This window comes from Rhea americana, unplaced genomic scaffold (genome assembly GCF_003343005.1).
Source record: "Rhea americana isolate MKP2758 unplaced genomic scaffold, rheAme1 scaffold_48, whole genome shotgun sequence".
Classification (NCBI taxonomy): Eukaryota; Metazoa; Chordata; class Aves; order Rheiformes; family Rheidae; genus Rhea; species Rhea americana.
In genome coordinates, this window is record NW_028186623.1 from 4,316,965 (window position 1) to 4,344,584 (window position 27,620).

At 47.7% G+C, this 27,620-nt stretch overlaps 1 protein-coding gene across 1 annotated transcript in view; it reads left to right on the top strand.

Moving 5' to 3' along the window:
- Positions 1-27,620, top strand: part of NECTIN1 (nectin cell adhesion molecule 1) — a 72,142-nt gene that overhangs the window by 25,308 nt on the left and 19,214 nt on the right. The window contains exons 2-4 of the mRNA XM_085316847.1: positions 23,499-23,849; positions 24,569-24,871; positions 25,294-25,411. Coding sequence (XP_085172973.1) covers positions 23,499-23,849; positions 24,569-24,871; positions 25,294-25,411 — 772 coding nt within the window. The remainder of the gene's footprint in view (positions 1-23,498; positions 23,850-24,568; positions 24,872-25,293; positions 25,412-27,620) is intronic.

Consider the following 27,620-nt stretch of genomic DNA (forward strand, 5'->3'; position numbering starts at 1 on the left):
GAGGGAAATCACTGTGCTGGCAGAGACCCCAAGGCAAGCAATTCCAGCATGGCTTGCCTACCCCTACGCCCCCCATAAGAGAAGGGGGAGCTTCTGCCAGCAGGCTCTGGCACCACAGCTCTGCTGAGCTGCTCTAAAGGGAAGCCCAGGTTTTCCTTGGTGCAATACAGCTGAAGTGCCCTAACACCAGCGTGCCAGCCCTAGCTCACAGAAGTAGCTAAGGCTTTACTTTTTGGTACATCAGAGCTAAGCCGCAACACAGGTTGAAGAAAGCAAGTAGCTTAGCTCAGCACCTCATTCTTTTGCATCAGGATCTCCTGGCTGTGGAGATGCTGGTATCTCCTTCACTGCAGATGTCTGTTTACAGGAGGCAGAGGTTTGGTGATGACTGGGCAACTATAAATGCCTCTGATTATGGTTATAGTTGTCAGTGGGGGTTGCTCACCAAGTCATCCTGCACAGCAGCCAGCACACCAACATGACAGTGTGAGCTGTAGAAGCTCTTTGAAGCCTATCCTTCATGGGATATAAAATAACCTCRCTGCTAGCGGGCAGCAGGATTTGGACCTCACTTCTGCAGATACCAGCTTTGAGCATAGCTCCTGCCTTTCAACTAACAAAGAGCACTTGGTATTAGCAATAGCAGAATAGACAGTAAGTAATATGCTTTGAAGGGGCACTTTCTCCCTGATGTGGCAAGCCATAATCACCTGCCTGCAGCACAGGGGCTGAAATGCTGTCTGTGCTCTCCTGCGGAGTTGTGGCTGAAGYCTCTGCAGGTGGCCTGTCTTGAGAGGACTGGAGGAGCACCACCCCATCTAAGCTCACCCTGGGAAGAGGCTGAGGCATAGTTGCTATGACACAAACCACTTCCAGCCTCAMTCTTCCTTCTTCTCCAGACTGGAAGGCAGGAGGGCAGAGCAGGCTGTGAGCAGGGCTGCAGGACCTGCCAGAGCGAGATCCCTGGGGAAAGACAGCTCTTGATTTGTGTGGGGGCAGGAGCTGAGCTGGATGTCCAACAGGGACAACGCTGTATTTTCATTGTGCCTAGCATCCTCCAGAAAAAGGGGAGGCCTGTCTATGATCATAATATGCCTATAATCCTAACAGCACTGGCTAGATTCCCACACCCCCTTTTCCATCTGCCTCCTCTCGTGGTTGAAGGGTTGCCTGCCCTGGAGAGGGTCCTTTCTGCATGAACAGTATGTACATGTCAATGTTCATCTGGGCACCTAAGTAACAGCAGGTTGCAGGCTTTGCTACCTCTGCTAAGGGGGGAGGCCCTGTGCCTTCCCCTGGGCTGCAGCCCAAGCCAGCTCCCATCACGAATGAGATCACTCCAGGAATCCACTGGCCCTGCTCTCTTCCTGCTCTGCCTGGCTGCTCCACAGGGAGCTGTGTCTCTAGGACAGTTTCTCATTTATGGACTGGGTTTCTCCTTTGGCTGCTTTATTTACAAGGGCATAAATGACACAATCAGACAGCCTGATCTGATGTGTTGGGAGGGAGAAGAAGATTGATCCAGATCTTCCCTGCTGCTGAAATCAGCCTAGCTGTTCCCAGAATCAGAGTCTGTATAGACCAGCCTTGCTTTTGGGACAGAGACCCTCATCTGCCTGCAACAAGRGGAGTTTTTATAGGAGTATGACTGAGCCCAACGTTGTGTTGGAGCAGCCTACTGCATCCAGATCCCCTTCACAGTTTTCCAACCCTAATTTCTTCCTACTTCAGTGCCACACTTCCTAAAGCCCATCACTGTGGACAGACACAAACGAGCCTTACTCCTCTCCTGTTCTCTATGCATTTGTGCTGGCTTTCTCTGTCCCTTGTTTCTGGCTGACACCTCTTCTGCAGCTCCCARCTCTCTGCCTCTACCTGTACTCTACATCTGGTGCTCTTATTTTCTTAGTTTTGTTACCTTTCGAAGGATAGAGCTAATGGAAATAGGCACCCCGTTGCCCACGCTAGTTGCCAGCACCTGGACGCACACAGCCTGACAAGCTGACACAGTAGCCAGACAGAGAAGGCAGATASGGAGCGAGTGTGGGAGAACAGGGTCTGTGTATAAAATATTCCAAGGGGAACTAGCATGTTTGCTAATGCTACAAAGGAGGGAAGGCAGGTTTTTCTCAAGCTCTGGGGTAGATGCATAGGCAATAAAGGAGAAAAMAACACTAGAAATGAGAACCACCAAACTTAAGTCCCAAGCAAGCTGAAACCTGCCTGCTTCTTTCAAAGGGGAGCAGGGGCAGGTTCCCAGTCCAGGTTAGCTCTGCACTGTCCCTTTCTCAGRGTAATGGGTTGCTAAGTTTTTAAGGGTTGCAAGGTTTCTAGGAAAGATTGAGCTTTCAATATCTGGAGGGAAACTTTGTCGTCCCCCCCCCACACACCCTTAACCTTTACTTCAGGCTGCTCCAAGCCTGAAGAAACCAGCAAACCCAGTTTATGCCTAGTTTGAAATGCAAGCCCAGCTCAACAGCTTTTCTCTGCAAGTCACAACTCAGAGYTGATCTGGTCTTGTCTGGAGCCACACTAGGGCTAATTTACAACTCCAGTATAAAAGCAGACTCATTCCAGGACCTTGCACTTCCACTCAAGAGCAGAGAGCCCACCAGAACAGGCAGAGATAAAACCTTTCAGGTGCATGCTGCTTTGACAGMTGAATCTTTCCTCTACAGAGGACTTGTGCAGTTCTGAGCACCACCCTATCTGAGATTTCCACTGGTTCATATCCAGCCTTTGCAGCTTTCCTCAATTCCTGCACCTAAACAGCTGCGTGTTAGTCCAGCCACCCTTGCTGAGGCTGGAGAGAGGAAGTGCAATGGCTTTTCAGCACTAAACCATCTCTTGTCATTGGGGCTGCGAGCCAGAGTACATTCCTCCACAAGCCAGCACAGCCCCCCTTTCCCAACATGTACACCTCTCCRTCCTTTGCACAACTCTGTGTTTATGATGGCCCTTGTCTGGTAGGTCTCAAGCCACAGGGGTGGATTCCCTGGCCTTTTTGCTCTCCTGCTGACATTTCCAACTGAAGCTGCATTTCTGGGACATGTTGGAGCAGGCAGCCCAGTTACAGGTTGGACAGGCTTTGTCTGTGCTCTGGGGAAGAGACCAAGACATTGGCTGCTGGCCTCAGCTGGGAGGGGAGTCACATGGTTGTGGCCTAGGAGAGCAGGGACTTGTTGCAACTTGCTACCCCTTGTTCCCGCACTCCCCAGTTACTCTTCTGGGTTCTGAACTTTGGAAATATCTTCCTGCAGAAAGGGGTGTGAAACGGTGCCGGAGGGGAACAGTGAAAATGGGAAACAGCTGAAACAGGTGATTTAGTCGTACCTGAATAACTTGCTGGAATCTGAGTGCTGAGCGGCTGTTGAGGCATCCTCCAAACTCCGAGGGCCACGTCCACCTGCCGCACCACTTGCGGACAGATCCCTGCCCTTCTAGGGTCTAGCCTACAGCCTCTGGGGGGGGAATCCAGCCTCCCTCTTGCCCCTTTGCCATACCCACCGAGACTTCTTTGCAACCTTCAAGCTCTTCCATCTATAGCTGGACAAACAAAACTGTGCTGCTGAGACCATCCAAGAGCGTTTTAGGAAGAGGTTGGGTGAGAGCTAGGCAGTGAGAGAAGAGCAGGAAGAAAGGAAAGGGAAGAACAGCTCTTTGCTCTTAGAGATAGATGATGAAGTAGATGGGGGTGGAAAGCAAAAGCTGTGCCTTTTCTCTCACCCTATTCCAAAAAGTAAAGGGTCAAAGAAGGCAGAGCAGCATCATGGTGCTCCTTGAACAGACAGCTAAGAGACCTGCTCCCCCTCCATCGTGTGAATCTACCATGAGGCAAGGCAGTGCTTACAGAAGGTGATGAGGAGTAGACTGTGTGTTTCTCCTCTTCCCTCTTTTCCATTCAGTTTTTTCTCTGCTATGAACCTTTCCTTCCAGCCCCTTTTCTTTCCATCCCTCTCTGCTTTCCCATTGTCTTTCTGCTTCACTCCCCAAAACATGTCTGCAGGATGTCTTTGCCCAGACGCAACAGATGCTGAAGGGCAAGACTAGAACTACTCTAGATGCAATCTCTGTTTTGCTCAAGGATCATTAATTACCTTGATGATTAAATACAATTAAAGATCCATAAGACCTTTCTGATATCAGAGCCATTAGTAGGGACAGYTTTTAAAAACATTCACCTGGAGTGAAAAAAAAAAAGAGGAGATATACCAGTAAATCAGGGAATCCCAATTAAAATCCAGGCTTAGCTCATTAACCTAATTACACATTGTGTTGCCCTAGCATCAACTCCACTGAGGGGGAAGAGAGGGAACAGTGGGGGTGGGCTCATTACCCACGTGCTAACTGTGGTGGGTTGTTTATGTTGGATCTGTATTATCTCTTCAGCTGAGAAAATGGCCTTTGGGGGAAATTTCTAGCTGGGCTGTGGAAGTCAGAGAAAGCAAGCCYGGGTATGTGTGCGTGCATGTGTATGTGTGTATGTATAATACAGCCTGTACTTCCTCTAAATGCCTTATCCRCCCTTCTCTGTGCTAGCATCTCAGATGGCCTGGCCTGTGCTGGAGCAGTAACCTCTGAGCCTTCCCACACCCAGTTCACCCTCRTCCTTTAGAGAAGCACTAGCAGAGCAGCTGTATTTCTAGAGGAAGAAAGGATCAGAGTGCCTGAACAGGATGATAACGGAGATGAAGACAAAAGGGGGTCTCAGAGAAAGGGGAAAAAAGGAGGGAGTCAGTGCTGAGGGTAGAGAATCCTTTAGCAGATGCAGGTGCGTTTGCTGCTGAGTTGAGGTCAGTGCATGCCAGGCCTCCACAACTGGCTGCCTGCTCTATCTGCAGTGGCACCAGACATCTCTGTCCTTTTGCCACTTCCTCTTTCTCACAGCAGGGACACGAGATTGCAAGAAGGCCTCCCTCTGCTTTGTCCTAGGGATAGACATTGGCCATGTGAACCTATTGGCAGCCCTGGCTCAGAAGCTGGCTTCTAAGTGCAGATTTCTATATCCTTCCCAGCAGGTCCTGAGGTCTGAGATCCCATTCTTAAAGCACAGCACAGCCTAGCAGACAGAAGGCTGTCCTTCCCATGAGCCAGTGCTAGGTATTGGAGCAGGAGGGAGACATGGCACTTTGGGWTGAAGTCTGTCCCAGAGAAGTAAAGGAACACTTGCAGGCCCTGCCTGTACTGCATCCAGGTGACTCATGCATTTGTGGTTTTTCCACATGAAAATCTCAGGGATGGATCCTGCGGTGTGCAGCTGCGTTCAGCGTGCTACACTGCCTACGTGTCTGTGTTCAAAGGGATGGGGAGGAGGAAGCAGGCCTCAGCATGTTCTGCTCATAACCAGTCAAAGTCAGAAAAGCAAGTTGGAGCTCGAGGAGGTCAGGGTGCGGCTTCCCTGAGAGAGAAATGGGAACATACCGGAGACCCTGAGTACCGTGGGACCAAAACTGTGACTTTCCTGGTGCCTGCAGACTTGGAGAGAGAAAGGAAGAAAGCAGAGAGCCAAGAAGGTCTGCTTCTCACAGCAGAGCAACTCCATGTGGGGTCTATGCAGCAGAGTCATTTCCAGCTGGGATGAGACAAGTTTACCCCAGGGAATAAAGTGGATATAATTRCTGGATTCCCACTAGCAACAGCTGAACTGCTCTGCATGGTGCATGGAGAGCACGGGAGGGGGTTGGGCAGTGCCATCCCTGCTGCAAGCCTTTTGGACAATGGCACAGGGCTTCTGAACAATGTTCTACCTAAGGGGCATTTGAGCTCCTGATGGGAAACACAGCCACGTCCTTACATGACTTCATGGGACCAGGGCAACACAGCCMGCAGGGACATGTCCATCCCTTTACTGTGAAGAGCTGTCATCCAGCAGCAGTTCTCATCCTATTTTCTTGGGAAGGATCTGCTCCTTCTCTTGCCTCTGCCCACATATAAACACACCCAGACACARTTTTCTTTCACTTGGGTATGCTGAGGGCATGTGAGGAAGATGGCATGGATATGAGGGGACCAGAAGGCACAGGAAACTACTGGGTGCTGGGTAGGGGGTAGGATGGGGAGAGATGGACTCATAAAGGCAGATGGAGCTCAGAGATGTGAGCAACCTGCTGAGCTGGGTGAGATAGGATCAACATTTTSTGAGGCTGGTCTGGAGGTCTATGCTGCAGAGGTGGGACGGTTTAAGACTGTAAGCTCTCTTTGCTTACTTGATCTAAACAGTTATTGGAAAGGCATTTCCMAGAGGTGTCTTCTCCATCATACAGCTACTCTTTTCTATGGGGCAGTGACTGGAGATTAGAGAATGAAGCAGGCTGCTGTGGCTCTGCCCTTCAGGGCTGCTTAGAGCTGGGTGCATGGCAGCTATCCAGATTTCAACAGCTCTCAACATAATTGAGAGGGAAGCTTGACTTCCACTCTCCGTGACAGAGTGGGTSCCTGTGCTAAACTCAGTCCCACGTTCCCATTTAGTCCTGAGCCATGCCACTGTGCTGGTAGTTGGCCTCGCACCAGGTTACTTGAGACCAACATGGATGAGAACAGCTGTTCAATCATTTCCACAGCTGATGCCAACCTGACCTGGGGCTGCAGAGGCAGCCAGGAGGCATAAAGGTGATCAGAATTCTTTGAACTTCAGWAAAACAACAAATTGATCAGACAAAAACAACCCAAAACCAAATCCTGAACTTGCCAATGTGTTTTCAAGTTGTTAAGGAGTGCGTCATGTTTTGGAAAGAAAAAAAAAAAACTCTTGAAAGCACTCTTAATGTGCGCGCCAGTTTTGGGAGGTTACTGTGCTAAATACTAAAGCCACGGTCTCTGGCCCAGCAGTGGCCTTCTCTGGGCATGACATCCTAGAAGGCGCACTGTGATCTCTTGAAACTCTAGGGCTCTGAGAAAGTGCAGTCTGCCTCTCTGAAATGATATGAAAGGCAAAGTGGCAACTTCAAACCCTACTGAAATCACAGTACTTGGGATTTTGCAGGGAATATTGAAATCCAGATAGGAGGGTTGCAGTTGCTCTGCTCTGAGATCACATAAATTGCTCCAAACCAAACAGTGGACCCTAGGGTTCAGGAAATAAGTTTTCCCCATTGCCATAAAACTGTAGATCAACTCTCACAGAAGAATTTAATCTAGCWGAAGATCAGCAGGCAGCCTTCTTGAGACATTCCAGCCCCACTGGGACAGCAGGACTTGTTTTAAACATTGACGATTCCTTGGCTGGTGCTGTGCTTCCAGGTAATTAAAATGACTGARCCCTGCAGCCCAAACAGCCGCCTGAAGATAACTTGTCTTTATGCCCAAGGGACCCATGCCTCACTGTCTGTCTAGATAACTCCTTAGTTGCAAGGTAGGCTTGGAGAGCACAATGATTTCATGAAATAGCGAGAGGGAAGACATTCAAATATCCTGGTTTTGAGGTGAGAGCAATGGAAAGAAAGAGAGCATAAGAGAACAGAAAAAAACAAATTATAGACAGAAGAAGGTGGAGCAGCAGAGGAATTTTAGATCCTACAATGGGAGAATTTGGATCCTAATTTTCAGTTATGCCAGTAGTATTTAAAGTATTCTCAGGGCAGATGATGCAATTACTTCAGATTTGCACTGCGCTGGTGAATGGTCAGGCCCGAGGTCCAGATCCCCAAAGCATGCTGTGCAGGCTTGGGTATAAGCTGTTATGGTTTCCTAAGGGATATGGAAGCTCAGAGAAAAGGCAACATTCACTTTTCTGAGGGCTGTAAACTTTCTCTTCCTATTGGGCTGCCCATTGACTTCCTGTCCGATTCCTTTGCCTGAGGAGATCTGCAGCCAGAAAACCCAGTCCTTTCTTTAGTGCTTGTTCAACATGTATAGCCCACGGGGTTGAAAAYAGCCTGGGGGATAAGTCTGGGCTGCCCTTCCAGGTTGCCCTCAAGCTGACAAAGAGGAAGTTATTTTTCTTTTCAGGGGTGTTATTTCTTTCTGAAGGGATCTTTCCTGAAGAAGGTTTGTCACTCCCCTAAACGAAGTCTRTTCATTTGCATTTGGGGCACATTGTTCTTATTCTTTGGTGCTCCATTTCTTCCTCCTCAGYGTGTGCGCATTCTGCTGGGGCTAGGCATGGGATGACTTAGATGCAGGACCCATCCCCTTTGCATTCCTCCATGGCTGATTCCAGTATGGACTAGCTTGATCAGCACACTGTTGATCTATGTGTGGGCAATGGGCTCGAGTCCTATTCCCTATGACTGGCAAGGATTTAGGGCTGTTGGAAATGTCAGAAATGGGAGATTCCCAAGGCTGGTGCCTTTCTAGAACCAGGGAGAAATTTAGCTTCTGGATTTAATGAAAGATTATATCTTTCCCTCCAACTTGCGTGTACATTGACAAGGCATGAGGCTGTGCCTTACAGCGATATTCACCTTGTTCAGAACAACCAGGCTGCTTAGTGCAAATAGAGTCTTTTAGCAGAATAGCTATACCATTTTCCAGTGCATTACCCCCCCCCTTTTTTTTAAAATGAGCAAGTTAATCTATTGCTGCTTGACACTGTGCTGCRCCAGGAGGACATGCCCTGCTCTGCTCTCTCTAGTCGCAGAAAGCGAGAACAGGCCTTAACGCTGGTTCKTCTTTCCTCCCAACTTTGCCTCCTCTCAGAGTTTTACAGACAAGTCTCTGCTGTCAAACACAGCCCGTCAGACCCATACCCTTAACTGAAGAGTGACCCTTTGAACTCTCTAACCCATACACTAATAGGAGTTAATGACATTTATCTATATACTTATCTTTTTTTACCTCCTACTTTATGGCTCCCCCCAACAAGGTATCTAGATACCTTAGAGTCACTAATGGCTCATGGCATCCAGATAACACTAAGTCTGTTTCCCTGATGGGAGAATTATGGTTTAGAGAAATTAAGAAGCTCCCTCTAATCTCTTTTCCTTGATTTTTTTTTTTTATTTGCATTCATCCAATACCCATCTGCTTATTTCTGGAAGCCTTTCTCCACTACTGTTCTGGTGATACTCTACAAAATTTGCGATAAGACTTTTTGTCCCCTTCTTTCTCTTTTGGTTAKCTATTTATATCCATCCATCCACCCACTTAGGTACTCAGCCATCCAGCTGTGATACATCTATCACCTTGATACCTAAGCAACAAGTAAAAATGGTTCTCAACAGCTGTTAGCTCAAGCAATGGCTGTTCTAGAGCAGAAGTGGAAAACAAGTGACACCTGAGCTGCCATGCAGCTTGTGAGCAATTCAGACACAGCTCCCAAGCCCAGCATRGGTGACAGCTGTGGGGCAGGGGATACTGTGGGATCATACCCCCAGCAGCAGGAGATAGTGAGGCACAAAAGGAGCTGATGCTAGTTATCTTGKGACCAAAAAGCAAAACCAGGCCAGGCTTGTCCCATCTGTTTGTGGAGCATCAGGACCCCAGGGAAACTGTTCTTGTCTCCTAGGGATTAACTGCACAGCTCTTTCCTACACCCTCCTCAGCTACGTGATAGGGTCCATGGTCCTCAGCCAAACGGAGGCTGTGGGACTTGGCTTGGTAGGTCGAGCTCTATCACATCTGATCCGCCAGTCCCCTGGATCTGGCCTCCCGTGTTTTGGCTCAAAGGCCACCATCCCAACCTCAWATGCTTCCCTGCTGGGAGACAGGACAGCCTCTGCACTGAGCACTGGCCATGCAGTGCCACAGCGTTTGGGAGCAGCCAGCCTTGCTCCAGACCTGATGGGAAGCAGTAGACGGGGCCTGCTGTTGTGTGAAGTGACTCTATTACAAGGAAGGTCATTGAGCTGAAATGCTGGCTGATATTGGGGGCACTGCTGTGAGGAAGTGCACACTTGGCTGGCTCAGGGCTCTCAGCGGCATATCTAAGAGCAGATGCTGCATACGATAGCCAAGTGCTCAGCCTTTAGATTGTGCAGCCAGGTGCTGAGAGATCTTGCCCAGTTGTTTTCAGCTTCCTAAGGGGAAAAATAAAGTAGTCCTTCTGGAAACCTGAAGGATTTTATTATTATTTTCTTCCTTCCAGGGGAACTGGCTGACATTTTGGGGGTAAAGTTTGGGTAAAGCTTATCATTAAAAATGTAGAATTTTCTGCAAGAGCTGTGTGCATATTGTACTGTCTGCTAAAAAATGTAATAGTCTGGTTTGTGTCCTCTCTTCCCCTCACTGCCGCCTCATCTGAAAAGAACACAAGTCCTTTTAAAGTCTCCCTCATCGTTGTTAGCAAGTAGGAAGACACAAACAGCAGATGGAGGAGGAGGTGGGCACACTAAGCAGGTGGAGGGTGGGAACAGTTTCATCTGTCAGCAGCAAGGAGAAGACAGGGTGCGTCTAGAGGGATGGGCGCTGGAGCAGGGTCGCCCTGCAGAGCCAGAGCCTCMCCTGCCCATGTCCTGGGTAACATCACAAGGTTGTTCCCATTGATCTCAGGCCTCAGATAACTAACTTGGGGACAGGTGGGATGACATTTACAAAATGAGCTAGCTGGATGGAGCTAGCTACTGTCAGAAGGAATTGTGGAAAATGAAGGTGGGCAGATTCACAGGCATAGAGGAGATGCCTTCTCTTTGGGTGGGAGAGCTATCAGAAAGGTCAGCTGGAGAGATGGTTAAAACGTGAATGAGCTTGTAGTGGGGACACTGGGCATTTCAGAATGAGCTCTCCTTCCGCTCTGAAGCAGACCAGCATTTGAAAGTTTCCACAGAAATGAAATTTCAAAAGAAAACATTGTTTTGGCATAATCCAAAATGTCCCATTGCATTACAATCAAAGCATTTCATTCTCGTTCCAGCTCTGGTCAGTGTTTTAAAGTGCAACATTTAAGAGAAATGGGAGTCCAGAATAAAATGTTGTTTTAAAGTAAAAAAGTAAGCTTTAAAATAAAAAAAAAAAAAATCCTTTGTTTTAAAATGAAGAGGGGGCACAAAAAAAGGAAACATTCTGTTCCAAGGCTAGCACAAAACATTTTGACCTTATCAAAAGGGTTTTTTTATTATTAAATTTGTCAAAATCAGCACGTTCCAGTGGATAGTTTTGGCTTGGACTAAATGGCACTTTCCAACAGAAAAATATGATGTGTTGGAAAAGTTTCCACTAACTCTAATTCTTTTCACATGCTTTCCATTTTTGTGGCAACTTCCTCACTCCCCAGTTTCAGCTAGGACTGCACACACAGAAATCCCCAGAGAGCAGCTGACCTCATAGTGTTTGAAGACCAGGATGACTTACTGGAGCTCTCCACCAGTGGCACAGAGGCAAATATGTTTGCCCGGCTGAGGAGCCTGCTGTTCCCTTCCACACAGCCAAATTTTTGAATGCAGCTTATAATTATGCAAGRAGGAAACTGGGAGCCTAATGCTGAGGCAGTTTCAATGAAAGTCAATAAAATGATGATGAAAGTCAATGAAATACACTCACTAGGGCCAACTGAGCTATTTAACCCTCAGTCTTTGGGCCTGTTTTTTCAGGCATAATGCTGGAAACAGGATGTTGCCTCTAAGCATGTTTCATCCTGCTGATCGTTAATGGATCWTTATGGGAACCTGGTTGCCTTGGGGTTATGGCTTGTCTCTATCATGAAACTAAACTTTGGGAACAGTTAGATTTAGAGCAAATCTGTGATTCAAGCCCGCCATAGGGATTCAGGCTGCGTAGCCATGATTCCCATCACGGTTGTCGATACCCCTTGTCCACATAATACCAGCCCCAACACCAGCAAACCAGACTAGACCCTGGCTGATGAGTCCATCAGACTCTGAATGATGCAGAGCTGAAATGCTTCCTGGGATGTGCTGCTGGATGAAACCCAGGCTAGCTTTGTACCCGGGCCACAAAATTCCCAGTGAGTGACTCAGCACAGCTGAGTCCATCTCCTAGGGGACATTTAACATCAAATTCCCTTAACACACTTTCACAACCTGAAACTTCCTTGGAAACACAAAGCCCCCCCAGGAAGGGATAATAAGGCATGGAAACATTGCTAGTTTCTCTGCCTGGATGTTTCCATACCAGCCTGTTACACTAAGTACATAAAACTTGTTAGTGTAAGTTATCCCTATTTACCCTACCAGAAGGGGCAAGACTCGCTTCCCCTGAGAGGAGTCCAAACTGAAACAGGCAGTAAGTTACATAGCGTAGGGAAGAGCAAATCCCTGCTCCAAGGAAGAGCCACATCAGAACCCCTGTTTTGACTGAGATGCTTCGAACCTACCCCAAACCAACCTGCTGAGACCAAGGGCTTGCTTTCTTAATTGCCTGGGCCAGAGCAGGAGGCTCCACTCTTCTCTCCCTTTCTCTTTTGTTCTTTCCCTTCCTCCCTTGTTCTGCTCCACCGTTTCCGTTGTTCAGCCTGCTACCACATTGCATGTTTATGAACAGAGACTTGAGAGCAATGTCTGAATCCTCTCATGGATCTAACCAGCTCCCCTTAGGAAAAAAAAAAAAAAAAAAAAAAAAAAAAAAAAAAACTCTAGCTGCCAGGCATTTTTTGAAAATGCAAAGCCTGCTGTGGCCTGGTCCCTATTTTGTAAACTCCTCCCTTTCTCCCTGCAGGACAAATCATATTCTTTCTGTAGAGGTCAAGCCACTTTGAATTCCTGCTCTTTCTGACTTGCCCTCTGCTCTGGGCTAAACRCTATCTGTCTTTACAACACGGCCAGCCCTCACCTTCCCAGGCTGGTAGGAGCATACTGAACTGCATCGGTCRCACTTACCACCTCCAGAAAGACAAAGCTGCTTTCCCATCCATCGCAGACCTCTGYGTGTACCAGGCAGGATGAGACAGGGAGCATGACCCCTTGTGGGAGGCCTCCCTCCTGACTATGACCCTCACTTATTGCCTTCCTTCCCCCTACAGATGCTCGTGATTAGGGCTGTCACAGGCAGCCTTTAATGGGTGGTCCTGGCACTTGTTTACAGTCCTGAGTCTTACAAGCTCAGCAGGCTCCACTAAGCCCCCACCTGTGCAGCCCCTTCAGAGCTCAGCAATCATTCCTTAGACAGCCTGGATTGAGGCTGCGACCTTAATAGATAGGGGTGCTACATCTCCATCCAGCATGGAGCGAATCTCTCTCCCAGCTGTCCTCTGCTCAGCCCTCCCTGATGCTGTGCAGCTGGTGAGCCCCAGTGTCAAAGRCAGCCCCCTTCGGCCAAATTTGCCCATTTCTGATCTTCATCCTTGCAGAAGTGGCATTGCCATTGAGTTGTAGCTGGCCATGCCAGATGCAAACCCAGGCAGAAGAGTGGCTAGGAGGGTCACAGCAACCATCAGTCTGGCAACATTCTTCACCCCGGGGTGTCCTTAGCAAGCAGTGGTGAGACAGACCCAGAGTGCATGTCAGCACCTCAGGCAGCAAGGACTGGAACAGTGAGGTTGGCTTTGCTCAGAGGTTCATTGTGTCACTGTCAACCACAATGTTTCTCGTTATTTGTGGCATGTCCTTAACTCTTAACATAAAATTTTATAGGTTTGGTCACAGTCTGTTTGTTCATTGTTGAGTACAACTCAAGCCACATTTTGGGAACCCCTAGTCTAGTTGTTAACACGGATAATCTGCAAACTTAGGTTTTCTTTTGGGCTTTGTCAATAGAAACCTTTCTGTGCCTCAGTTTCCTCAGCCATAAAAATGAGGGTGACCTTCTTTATTTGGATGAGTGAGGAGTGGGGCTGTGAGGCCTTACCACAAATGCCTCTGTACRTCTGAACACCTCTTCCTTAAATGAGGGTTGTCACCATGATATGAAGAGACCCACATCCAACTCAAGCCGTTCAAGGGAGATTGCCACTGGTTGCCTGGGTGGACCTGGGCACTTCTCTTTGTCATTCAGCACTTCTGATTTCCCCGTCTCTGAAAACAGTGATAATAATACTTTCCTGTCTCTCAGGGTGTTGGAGGATTAATTAGTCAATGTTTGAAAAGCCTTTTGAAGATGCAAAGCTTTCTATAAATATGCAGTATTATTCCTACAGGTGGGGCCCAGGTAGGGTTGAAGCATGGTGTCACTCTGCACTGTGGCAATCATAAATCCGGGGAAGAGGAGGAGTCCTGTAAAATTAGTCCCCTGCAAGGGGACTTTATGATAAGAAAGCTGAGCAGTAGCATGCTGGAAATTAGACAGGAATGCTAACTTTTTGTTTATAGGTACACACTGTWCTTTATAGCCTGTTGTTCATGAACAAGAATCCTAAAACAGCCCAGATGAGTTGGAAGATCTAGTCTCTACAGCTTTCCYGTAAAAATATCTCTAGGGCAAGAGAAAACACATTACAAGAGAAAATGCAGGTCAGTGAAGGGGGTCAGCCTTTTGCATGTTGGGYGCCATGATTGCATTCATATTCTCAGAGATTTTTCCTAGTTTCCATCTCCAGTGGGTCAAGAGCTGCTAGAACTTGTATCATATCATTCTGGTCACCAAAGAAAAAGCTGTTTCTATCTTGAGATAAAATATAATAGTACAGAGCATGGCATCGTCACTTAAAAACTATAGAAAACATTCCTCTTTAACTCAAGGAAATTGTAAAATTTCCACCAATAAACTGTGTATCAAAATAATAGCAAGAGGAAGGACAAGAGGAAACCAAGACTGTAGTCAGAAAGCTGTGATTGGTTAGCATCCCTTCAAATTACAGGAAAGTAGGAGCTGGGATCTTTTCCGTAACAAGTTTCAGGCCCGGTTTGGCAGTGGTTCCTTTCTCACCGTACCTCGGACGGAAGACCAACACATATTCTTTGGCCATTTCCTGTAACTAGGTATCTGCCCCTTTGATTAGAGAGGCTTGATTTGACTGGGGACAGAGAGTGTTAGAGGGTGGTGAGGCTGGGGGGGGGGCAGTAGAAAATGGGGCTGCCGGCCATYAACCCTGGCGCTGCAGCCAGGCCTGAGTCAGCAGAGTTTCGGCCTTGCCGCGTTCCCATTGTAGAGGCGAGTGAGTCACCAGCGGTGAGGAGCCCTGTGAGCTCCCGTTTCCTGCTCCCGTTCTGAGCTGTCAGCCCGAGGGGGGGGGGGGATGGATTTGCCTTTTTTTTTTTTTTTTTTTTGAATCTCCTCAGTTTGATGTTCCTTCATTTTGCAAATGAGCCTCTCTATGGATTACTATCTTGATCCCCTCTTAACAGCCCGTCATTAAACCCTCTTCCTTGGCACCTGGAGACCTCTAATACCGAAGATATTTACTCCTGAACCGAGACTCTTTGAACAATATCCTAGGGTAACACAGCAGGCCAAGAAAGAGGCGAGGCAGAGAAAATACTCATGTAAATTTGGGGACTCAGCCCATCAAGATAAGGTCCCAGGGCAGTTTCAGTTAAAACAGTCTCCCCCTGCTCAGTGTTTCAGCTTCTTTCTCCTCCTCCAGCCTTGATTTTCCAGTTGTACCATTTTCTGTCCTGGCTTCCCCACCCAACCACCAAAAAGGAATTGGCTCAATATCTGGTCCTTTTTCTCAGGTCATAAGACATGTCCAGGCTCAGCCTTACCCCTTGTTTATGGGTCAGAGTTGGCAAGCAAGAGGACCCCAGGATTTTCCTTGCTGAAGGGCAGTGAGATGACTCTTGGGGAAAGAAGGTTCTTTGCTTCCTTGTTCTTTTGTCTCCCCTTCCGATTGCCTGGCYACCTGCCAGTCTTTCCTCATGAAGAATTATGATCCTGGAAACATTAACTGGGGCTGCTCCAGAGGAATGAGTAGCTAGAGATGGGAAGGGGAAAGTGAATGGGCTGGGATGCAGAGATGATACTAGAGAGACAGAAGAGGGATGGGAAATTTTGTAGGGCCAAAACTGAGGAAGGACAAGTCAAGGAAACAAGCATTGYAGATTGGGTTGGGAAAAGTCTTCCAGTCTGCCTCTGGCTTGTGGAGGCAGGTAGAGAGGGCAGAAGGGAAGAGTAGCTTAGCTGTAATGAGTAACATGACTCCATGGAGGAAAGTAGATAGGAGTTTTCTGAAGCCAGTCAGTGAACAGAGGTAGGTCAGCACACACAGTGGGAAAAGTGCCGAGGGAGGACCTGGAGTGAAGTCTGGTCCAAAAGGCCTGGAGGGACAGGATGCATCAATGGGTAGGTGGGCCAAGTGCTGAGCCATGATGCAGGTCAGACAGAGGCAAGGGACAGTCTGTTTTGCTGCTCAGGTGTGTGGGAACCGGCAGCTCTCGCTGAAGGATTAGGTGACGTGCTCGCGGGGCGGGACGGGCGGCGGGAGCCGGCTCCTCTGCCGTGACTGAGGAGCCTTTGTGCTTTGTTGCTGAGCATGAGGTTTCATAGCTTTATTGCAGGAAGGCCTTGCCCAGTGCTGTGTCAGCACTTCCAGCAGAGGCCCTGCTCTGCCAGCCTGCCCGCTTTTGCCATGGGGCATGTTGCCTTCTCCTTGACTTGGGGGTGCAGCAAAGTAGCTACGCTAAAGTTGGGAGAGGTAGAGCAAAGAATGAAAGCTAGGAACAAATGCAGTCTCTCTTCCCACTCCTCTGGTTTGCAACCCTTCTTCTAGGAAAATAGGTGGTTAGCTGCAACTGGGTCTACTTGCAAGGCTGAGGCAAGAAGTAGGGGTTCAGTTTGGTGTTCATATCTGCCACTCACTGGCTGGCATATCTATGGGTGATCTTACCCTGGCTTCTGTTTCTCTTTCTTCTATTTAGATGAAGAATATCTACCACAAACATGACCTTGGTCTTGGTTAGGGCCTTCCTGTGAATCCAATTGRTGGCTCAATAAGTCCTTAAACAGAGAGAAAGGGAAGTATCAATGGATTACGCCCCCCAGGAAAGATCTTTCATTCAAGCTGCTCCTGTGACTGCTTTGTGCTCTTTTTATCCAAAGAGGAAATATTGCATGGGCAGGAGAAGGCAACCCTGCTTTATCCCAAAGGCATCTCCACTGTCCTAGCCCAGCAAATAGCCAATGAAGGGCTGGCTAGAGCTCTCACTCAATTCAAGCTATTGACCAGCGCTCAGATAATAACAACTCTGCTGTCACTACTGTACTCTGGCTCTAGGTATGAACCAGTGACCTAGAGTAAAAGGCCCTGTGTTTTCCATTCGCAAGCCAAAGCCAAGCCTGTTCTTTCTTTTTGAGAGGGATTTGGATGACAGCCAGATGGGCCATTGTACATGCCATCTCCTGTCATCTCCCATAAAGCTCCCAGTTCTCCGCTGGGGGCAGGGRTGCTTGGGCTTGCAGTTTCTCGGGATGTCCCCCTACTTGATCACAGTGTTACCTCACACCTTTCTTCTGCAGACGTGTCACCAGTAGCCATAATCTTGCCACATCTCTTTCCCTCATTGTCTTTCTGGTACCCCCCTCCTTTGTGCTGGAATCTCAGCGTTTCCACTCTAGTCCCTTTGGTGTCTAAGTGACACATGTGAAGTGGGGCTGAACTGAGTCAGCGTTTGGCAATGAGACCTCCCATGAAAGTCTGCTGCTGCAGGAAGTAGACATTGGTGAATCATTGGAAGGTGCTTTGTCTTTGCAATCAGCTGCAAGCCACTAAGTGGGGTGAGGCAAGCACCGTCCCCTTCTGGAAGAACAGCAGAGTGGTGATTTGAATGCCTGGCAATTGATATAAAGCCTCTGTGGCAAGAGGAGGGCCAGCATCATGGTCAAGTGCCAGCTCAAACCTTTGCTTCATGCCACCTGGAATTTCCCTGCTGGCTTTTGATGGGATTTAGGATTTTCTTTCCTATTTCCCATCCTGTCTAATACACCTGTGGTATTCCTTTGGGCTATTGGAGGCTGGCTGCGTTCTGCCCCAAGAGGACTGCATTTCAGCAGTTCTGCAAGTGGAGACCTTGATCTCCACTTAAAAATACACAAGGTTTGAAATAGAAATTCAGAAGTTTCAKAAAGAAATTTTAGAAGTACCAGGCAGTTTCGAGCTCCTGTTCCATCCCATTTTTCTTCTCAGGGAAAGGTTTTGGACATCTGTTTGAAGTGTCTCTGAGGCATACTAGCCCATGTATAGAACAGAATTCCTCACAATCAAGGTGCACTGCAAGAGGCCGTCTCAAAATCAGATGCTTTGTGTAAGGTCTTTTGGAAATTAAAGCATGATGCATTGTTTTGTGCTTTTGTGAGGTTCAGCTATTGTGACCTTCTACATATACCCTTCAGTTTAGTTCTAAGTGATGCAAAGATTATTAGGGCTGATTCCTCTGATATTTGCATTAGCTGTGATATTGCCACACCAAAGGGTGGTTTGTCACACTGCTGCCAAGGGCTGTTTCAATGCCCTTGGGGTGAGATGCATATCAGGGAACAGGAGAGAGAAATCAGTGAGAGGCTCAGCAGAGGCAAGGTTGTGCAAATCAGAGTGGAGTTCACATGGCTTCTAACAAAGAAGCATTGATTGGAGGCTTGCTGTTGTGACAGAGCTCACTAGTGCCTGAAGATCATTTCCAGAGCTTTCTGTATGGGGAAGCAAGAACCAGATCTTAAAAGTGTGGGAGCGTAAATATTACAGCACAGAWAGGGTTTCCCAGTTCAAGAGCCATCAGCTGCCTAGGCTGAGTCAGCAACCACTGTTTCATGGGGGTCTAGTGCATCTTGGTGGCCATGAGGAAAAGAGAGAGAAYGGTACACCAGATGACATCTGATAGCCTCAAAACCTCTGTGTCMTGTGTAGACTTGATTGTTTATTGCTCACCGATAATGGCACAGTTCTTACACTGCCTTTCCCAGACTCTTCTCCCAGTTCTCTCCTCTCTCTGCCTCCTTGCCTATGCACCTCATTTAGTACGAATTAACAGATAGGAGCTGGTCCCCCTTAGGTGCTGAATGGCACAGGTACATTTGGAAAACTCTCAAGAGTCAGCACGTTCTTTCTTCTCTTTCTTGGGAACTGTCCAGTGAAGGGAACGGCAGTCCTGACTAGGGACTTCTGGGAGAGCCTGGGGTAGTTGGCATCGTTCAAGAAATGCGTTGAAGTAGGGTAGAGTGAACAAGGGTTCCAAGAGGTCAGGGGTGCTTCAGTAGAGGTCAGAGAGTGGTGGGCATGTCTGACTGAAGAATTGAAAATCCCTTTCTCCATCCTCACCCGACTCCCACAAAGCCAGGTCTGCTGGCAGCACATGCCCATCTAAGACACTGAGACATTTTTACCCAGGCAAGCCTCATACTTATCCTACTCCCTCGCCAGTGCCCCTCATACCCAGTGAGTCCAGACCTTCCTTCCCAGCCTGCTGCCTGTGCCAGAGGGCTTTGCAAGTTCTACACAGTGCCCTCAAGGCTTTGCAAGACTGAGTAAATATCTGGGCTTGGGATCGTGGGGAAAAGCGTCAACACAAACCACTTCAGAGGCCAAGGTGGAGGAGTAGCATCCCAGAGGTCTCCACTAATGAGGTCTTGGCACCAACATGTCTTTGGCACTCAGTTGGRCCTCTTTTACTGCTTTTGGCSCTTAMCCMMCCCCCYCCMMMMMMAAAAMARMRRWSMYMMCAACAACAACAACAACAACAAACTCTGAGTAAATCTTAACCTGCCATGCTTCAACTTGTACATCTAATCCTTCCTCGTGTGCTGGCTGTCCCTGGGAGGAGTCAGAGTGGACTGGTGGGCACTGGGAGATCTGGCACAGTAATTGCAAATGGCAGGATATATCCCAAGCTTTCTCTCTCTCATGCCAACCACACATATCATTCAACAAAGAAAAAGCAAGGCAGATCCCAGCACTGCACRTGCACACTCACACATCTCCTGCTTAGTAAGTCCAAGCCTCTCCAGAGGCTGATTAGTGATTTTATTTTCTCCTCTCTCCCTGGCTTGCACACTTATTGCCATCAATAATCTTTGCATTTGCCCTGATGAATTATTGAGCGTGTAATGGGGTGAGGGAAGACTAACCATCCCARCTCAGTCACCTTGCAAACAAACACTCTCAAGAGCATGACGGGAGCCAGTTTGCCCTCTGGCTTCTGATTTAGGATTGGGAGCATGGGAAACTGATCCAGCAATTTGCAAAACCCCATTACTCTGTCTGTTCTCTTTCCTCACCACTCCTTTAGATATGGGTGCTATTGCAATGGTGTGGAGAAGAGCAGTGGGTGCATTATTTCCTCTAATGGAAGGTTTGGAGGAACAGAACTCAAAAGAGTTTACCCTGTCTTGCAAAAGCGCCACGAGTTACTCAGTCACCTGGAAAGGAAACATGATTTCCACAGTGTTTGAGGGTTTTTTTTGTTGTTATTTCTTCTGACTTTTTTCCCTTTTCCCTTGAAGCCTCTAGAAAGTTTGGAATGTTTTTTTGTTAAAGCTGCTACATGTAGGGACGTGAATCCCAGCTTTGGCAGCATTTTATTGTTGGCAAGCAGTCCTCAACTGGCAATGGCTTCTTGCCTAGCCAAAAGTCTGCCTCTTTGCACGTGGGAAGAGGTTGCAAGACAATTCTGGGGATTGATGGATGCCTAGAGATCAAGGTCAGGTTCATAAGCTTTAAGGTCTGTTTTTTTCCGAATTTGTATCCAAGTACAGTCTTCATTGATGCATGGATCCCCTGGCAGGGGTAGGGTAAGCATGCTGCTTAAGGTAGAGGAAAGAGGTGCCTGAGAGGGACCCAGCAGTTTTCCTTCCCCTTGTCCCCATAGTGTTTGTCCTGTCTCCTGCTTTTCTGGTACTGCAAGGAGGTTCAGAGCCACAACTTCCTGCTGTCAGGCGCCCAACCCATTGCGAATGTGGCCTCTTTTATTGGGATTTCGAAAGTGTGGTTCAAAGGGAACAGCTGAGGCATATGGTGGGTCTTGGCACTTGTGTGGAACTGGAACCAGCTGCACCATCGCCCTGGCCCCAGGCAGGCTCTGCTCCAGGGCACTGGCCCTTCATGAGAGAGGTGGGGATGAGTGCTGATGAATCTGCTCTCCTCCAGGCTTGGGAGAAAGAGGGAGTGCTCCGCACACCTACAGCCAGGCAGCTGTGAGATGGGTGGCAGGTTGTTCCCAGGGCCTTTGCTACGTGATTGCTTTTGCTCTCTGGCAAGCTCCCACATGCTTTGCAAGGTTCCTAAATGCTTCAGAGCCAGACTGCTTGGCAAAGCTGTTGCTCACCTCTGCAGGTGTGGGCAACTCTMAAAGAGGCTTTCTCACCTCCAGGTTTGAAGGAATTGAGCTTGCTGCAAAGCAAGTTGGAAACATCTCCCTCCTCCCCATCCACTCATTCTTTCCTCAAATCCTAGGACAGCATTATCTGAATCCAGCCTTGCTCTGCACTTGCTGCTCTCATTTCATCAGAATGGCCACTGTGGACCAGCAGTTCCCCAGCACACAAGCCACACTGGTATCAAAAAGGTGTTCCACGATGTCTTACTGCCTGGACATCCTTTTCCCAAAGCCAGTGATTCCAAACAGCATGGAAAAACACAGACCAGTTGTTGATGACCTCAGAGCAGGAACATCACTTCTCTCTGTTTTCAGAAAGGACATTATTCATGGCAATACAACATTGTGACCGGGAACATGCTACTTTGTCAGCTGAGCTTCTGAAGGATTTGTGCATGCAGGCACATGAGGGCACCAGTGCTTTGCTGTGGCTGTAAGCAGTGCTGAAAGACGTTCCTCAGCACCCAGCCCCAGCTGTAGGGTGTGGGGCAAACTAGGACTTGACTCAGGGAAAGGGGCAAGTCTGCACAAAGCTCTAGAGACTGAATTTTGGTCTTAATTGCTGCTRCTTGTGGTCAGCTGATGGCGTCTCAGGGCACTCTTGATTGTTGAGGCTTGTCCTCAGGATCACAGGCTTGGCATGGAGGGAGGGAAGGAAGRGGGGAGAAAGAAGAGGCTTAGATGAGAAGTCAGGACTAAAGTCAGACTGCATACAGCAAGCATGGATTGAGGAGGCTACATGGGGCCTTGCAGAGAGGATGATAAAGATGTTGTTGTTTGTGGGTGAGAAGACTTATATTTTCCTACACTTCTATGTCTGTCAAAATGCATAAGGAGATACTGATTTTGCMCAGGTTCATGTGTAGCAGTCACAGTGCACATCTCTTGTTTGTGGGGCCAAGACTGAGGAGTTAATTATGGCCTTGCACTCAGGGGTCCCATTTATTCRCTGGAAGAACAGGGTAGGGGTGATAAGTAACAGCACTGATGTCATCACACTGAAACGAGACATTTCAGAAATGTTCATTAGAAGATACTGTCCTGCTTCCCTTGCCATCCCTTTTTTTTCTTTCCCCAGACTTTCATCAGCCTTTCATCTTCCTCACTCTTTGTACATCTTTTCTTTTTCCTTACTCCATTCTTTCTTTTCTTCTCTCTGTCTCCCAGAATACATCCAATTTTGCATTCTGCCAGAAGGAGTGAGCAAAACCTGCTTTTCTTGTTCTCACCACTTTGCATCTCCATTGTATTTCTCATATAAATACTGGCTACATAATTACAAGAGCATTATCTCAGAATCACACAGATTAGGGAAAGACAGAGTGGCAGCCAAAGATGAATTTCAGGATTGGTCTGGTGGGAGACATTTTTCTCTAGTTGTCATGGGAGGATTCAACTGACACAGAGTAGCAGTCATGACGACTAACCACCACTTTTCCCCAGCAGCTTTCATCTTTACTCCACAGTATCAAGATGGAAGTTTCCTAAATACAGCTATTTCTGGACCACAGTCACATACAAAAAATCTAGATTATGCAGGCAGATCATCCAAAGTGTACGGACACTGCCATAACCCTGCTCTTAGTCAGGAGCTATTGCTAGTCTGAAATTAGGGCCTTGATCTTTGCAACTCATATAATTCCTGRTGCACCTCCAACAGGATTAAATGGATGTCTGAGTGTGTGTTAACATATGTTAGTACAAACTGTGCTGGTAAATATCCATGCCTTTGTATGCCTACAGATACACAAATATTCTGTATATTTACAGTAACTGATTTAGTGCCTTCCAAAGTTGAAGGCAAAAGGAAAGAAAGTATTCATTTTCAAGACCTGTGCCTATTGATGATCATGAACCTTAGGCTGGCTCCAGAGCATTAAAGATGGTCATAGTGAAGAGTTATCCAGTGAGACWGATCATCAAGATTGGAAGGGAGTGGTGGTGTTTATCAACAGCAATGAAGCTGCTAGGAGTTGCAGAGAAGACTTTGTCATCTCTCGTTCAGGGTAGTTGCAGGAAGTACTGTGATGAGCCCAATCAGTCAGCCCTGATAAGGGATGCAAGAGATTGGCATCCTATGTTGCTGTTGGCTCAGATGCTCTTTATAGATAAGGACTCTGCATCAGCTGGTCTTCAGGGGCTTGAGAGCTCTCCAGAAAACTGCAAGGCAGAGACTGTGGCCATGGGGCTAGGAGGATCTCTAGTTARTAAGTCGTGAAAGTGGTGCCAGAAGCAAGCACTCTCTTGCAGCCTAATTCACATGTAGAGCAGCTGGAATTCGGGAGATAGCCATAGACTGTTCTGTGATCAGCCATGACAGGAAGAAGCAAACAGAATAAAAGGGTTCATGGGCCTAGTATTAAAGAAACTTTCTTTTCTTCTCTTTCAGCAGTAYGTGTGTATTTATGTCTTTCCATGTCATTACAGGGCTGCAAGCTCAGACTGTCTTAGTCAATGACACAGTCTCGGGGTTCATCGGGACAGATGTGGTCCTGCACTGCAGCTTCACCAATCTGCTCCCCAATGTGAAGATCACACAGGTCACGTGGCAGAAAGCCACCAATGGCTCCAAGCAAAATGTGGCCATCTACAACCCTGCCATGGGGGTCTCCATCCTGTCTCCCTACAAAGACCGGGTGACTTTCCGGAACCCTTCCTTCAAAGATGTCACCATTCAACTCTCTCGGCTAGAGCTGGAGGATGAGGGAGTTTACATCTGTGAGTTTGCTACCTTCCCAGCTGGCAACCGGGAAAGTCAACTGAACCTCACTGTGCTGGGTAAGACACTGGACAGACTTTTTAGTGTGAACCATTGCCTCCAGTTAAACAGATCTGGTAGGATCTGAGACTCAAGTCCTGGGAACTCAGGGCAGAGGTGAATCTTGAGTATAAATTTCACCTACAATGCTCTTTCAAGTTGACCATAAGGAGATGAAGAACAGGGAAAACAGAGTGGCTGGATTAACTCTCTGGTTCACTGAGCTGTCTCAGGAACGTCACTTCCTTCTTCCAGGCCTCAGTTTTCCAGTTTCTTAATGTAGGGACAATAACTGTGTTCTGTTCTCTGTGGGCTTGGTGAGGTTTAATGTGCTGGTGCCTTTCAAGTGAACAGAGGTAAAATACACCAGAGGGATCCTAAGCACAAAGAGTTCCTCCATGGGATTTAGGGTTATGAGTGGATTGACCCCATCCAAGGTTTATGTGGTTCACTTGCTCTCCAATTTGAGTTTCACATTCTAATATAGGACTGAAAACCTATGGAAGGAAAGGACTGACTTTCCATTCTGTAGCTATACATCTAGTGCATCTCCACCATTCTTTCCGCAGAGTATGTTGCTCCCAATTTGCACCAGCTGTGGATTGATCAGAAGGTCTGTCACAGGCTCAGCGGTGCCAGACGTGTCTTGTGTTGGAGCAGAGAGGCTRGCATTGTTTTTCTAACCATCCCTTTGTGCGCTTTTCTTCTCCTCCTCCTCCTTTCTTGCATCTCCTTGTAGCCAAACCCACAAATTGGATGGAGGGCACCACTCGACCACTTATTGCTAAGTCTGGCAGGACAGAAAAGATCTTGGTGGCTACTTGCACCTCCTCTAACGGGAAGCCCCCCAGCACTGTCACTTGGGATACCAAACTCAAAGGGGAAGCGGAGTTTCAGGAGATCCGGAATAGCAATGGGACCATCACAGTGATCAGCCGGTACCGGCTAGTGCCAAGCCGAGAGGCCCACCGGCAGCAGCTCATGTGCGTCGTGAATTATCAGCTGGATCGCTTCACTGACAGCATGACCCTCAACGTGCAGTGTAAGTGAGTGTGGGCAGGGCTGGAGAGCAATCCTCTGTTGTTGATCCCCAGGGCAGAGGATAAAGTCCAGCAAAGGAGGATTTTTCTAAATGGAGGATGCTGGTCGGGTAGGGAGGTTGAGTTGGGTGTTGCTCTTTTTCTGGAGAGTTAAAAAATGAAGTGATCCCTTGGAATAATCATATGCTTTCCCTTTCTCACATCTTCTTTCCCTCTCTGCCTCTGCCATGTCACTTTGTTCCTCCTCTTCTCTYTTTCATTCATCCTTTCTCATATTCTTTGTCCCATCATCTTTTACACCTTTCAATCCCTCTCCTATCCCCATTCCTTCATCTCTTCCTATTTAATTTCCTCCTCCTTCATTTTMCATAACTTTTCCCTCTCCTTTTGTCCTGCTTTCTCTACCCTTTTCTTCCCCTTGCAGATGAGCCAGAAGTCACTATTGAGGGCTTTGATGGCAACTGGTTTCTCAACCGGAAGGATGTAAAGCTGATATGCAAATCTGATGCCAACCCCCCGGCTCACACCTATGAATGGAAGCTGTAAGTGCTACAGTCCTCCTACCCCCAGCAGCACATTTAATCTTCATCCAGGGACAAGGAGCCCCTATAGAAACCTCAGTCATCTTCCAGTCCATCCTTAAACAAAGGGCCCAGTCCCATTACTGTCAGTGGTGTCTGTCCAAGGTAAAACGTGCACATGAGAGAGGAGAGCTGGACCCTTGTAGTGGCTGAAGCTGTGCTTCTTTGGGAAGCTCGGAACTGGCTTTGGTTCCCTGGCACATCCCTGTTAGGAAGCCTTCATTGCAAGGGGGATTGGAATGAATTTCTGTATTTGCAAAGCAAGGAAACTTCTCTTCAGCCTTTGCATTTCCAGCTCACCCACCCCTGTGCTGACCATTCTCTGAAGCTGAGCTTGTCAGAGCCAAACAAGTCACTACCCGAGGCTTGTTCCTCTGCCAGCCACATCCAGAGGGCAGCATGTGTTGGTGAGGGAGGGCTTTATCAGAAGTTTCACATGGTCCACAGCCTCAAACTAACACAACCGGAACTGGAGTTTGGCCTGACCCACACATAGCCACCTCGTCTTGGGACAGACAGTGGTTATCTCCTGTCCTTCATCTGGTTCTTCCCTGTGGCATCCTCCAGTCCAACTGGATTAATATTGTTCTCTGGTGATGTGGGGCAACTGAGATGTGGCAAGGTAAATAATTTGCCCAGCATCACTAAATACTTCAGTAGCAGAGCTAGAAAAAAGAGCCAGGACTTCCTCTTCATATAAGGGCTCAAATAACACAAAACATCTTTGCATCTGAAAAAATCTTTCCCTGGAATCAGCCCTGGCTGTAACCAGGAGCTCCCCTTTGGAGCAGTCATCCCCACATGTCAGACATTAAACAGAAGCAATTCTATCTCCACCAGGGTTTTAGCTTTTGGCTGAATACACTAAAGGGACTGAGAAGTGAGCAAGAGGTGTCTGGGGAGTCAGATGAGAATTGATGGAACCTGAGGTGGTTCTCTCTCTCTCTCTTTCTTTTTTCCGTAAGCACTCTTGTAGCTTTAAAAAAAATGATCAAACGGATCCTTTCTTCTTTTCAGCTAGCATTTGTCATAAGCAAAGAGGCTCTCAGAATGGCTTTGCAAGCAGCCAGGCATATTCTCTCTCATTTCACTTCCCAGATCAAACTGTTCACAATACAAGTCTGAAGAGGATTGTTTTTCTTGCCTCTTTTAAAATTATCCTCCCCAGTTCTCTCCCTTTGTTGGTTCTGCCAGTTGTAGTTAAACTCCAAGGGGGCTCTCTGAGTTCCTCACAACATTGCCAGGGAAGTGTTAGAAGTAAAGATGCCCCTTGTAGCACCCAAGGCAGAAGAGATGCCAGTTTAGGCTACTTCAGGGTGGCAGAGCTGGCTAATTGAGCTGCCACAAGCCCTGTGAGATGGAGCTGGGGCACTGGAGACAGGTTTTGTCTCTGCTTTTGGGCAAGTTACTTTATTCCTTTGTTCTGCTATTCCTTCTGCGCAGGACTCTTGTTGGGTGCCTCACCACCAGAGTCTCTGAGGCAGGAGCTCTCTCGCTTCGTATGGAGAGACAAGCTGCACAAGCAGTCCCTGGTCTCATCTGGGGTATCCAGCTCCTGCGATGATAGTGATGCTGAGGGCAGGCTGAGGGCTGAAGCACAGGGTAACCAGGTGCTGAACTTCTCAGCCAGGTGATGTTTCTGAAGCCCAGGGCAGGCAAAAGGGTGAGCTACCAACTAGTCTCTAAAAACAACAGGGGATGCAGGAGTCAGGACATTGCAAGTCTGAGTATGACACTTCATTTGCATGCATAGTTGACAAACTGCRTTGGTAATAAATCCCGAGAAATGATTTTTGGGAACAGTGCATCTTTAGGCCAGATACCAAGTCAGTCCCTATGTGCTTTTGTGAACACTAGAAAGAAGAGTTTTCCTATTGATTCTCTGTAAGCTGTGTGTAAGTCTGTTCAGACTGCTGTCCTGGCAAGGGTTTCTTGACTTACAGTTAAGAGCTTGGGAGCATCAGTGCTTTGCTTTGAGAAGGAGCTATAGGGAAAAAGAAGAGAAAAATGGAGAGAGAGAGAGAGAGAGAGAGAGAACATAATTAAAAAGTGCAGGCTTCTAAGCCCAATAATGCTTCAGTCTAATTCCAAAACCTCTACTTTTCTGCAAGTTTAGTAGAGCAGTTAGGACTGAATATAGGGCTATTGACCTGAAAGAGGATGGAAAGGA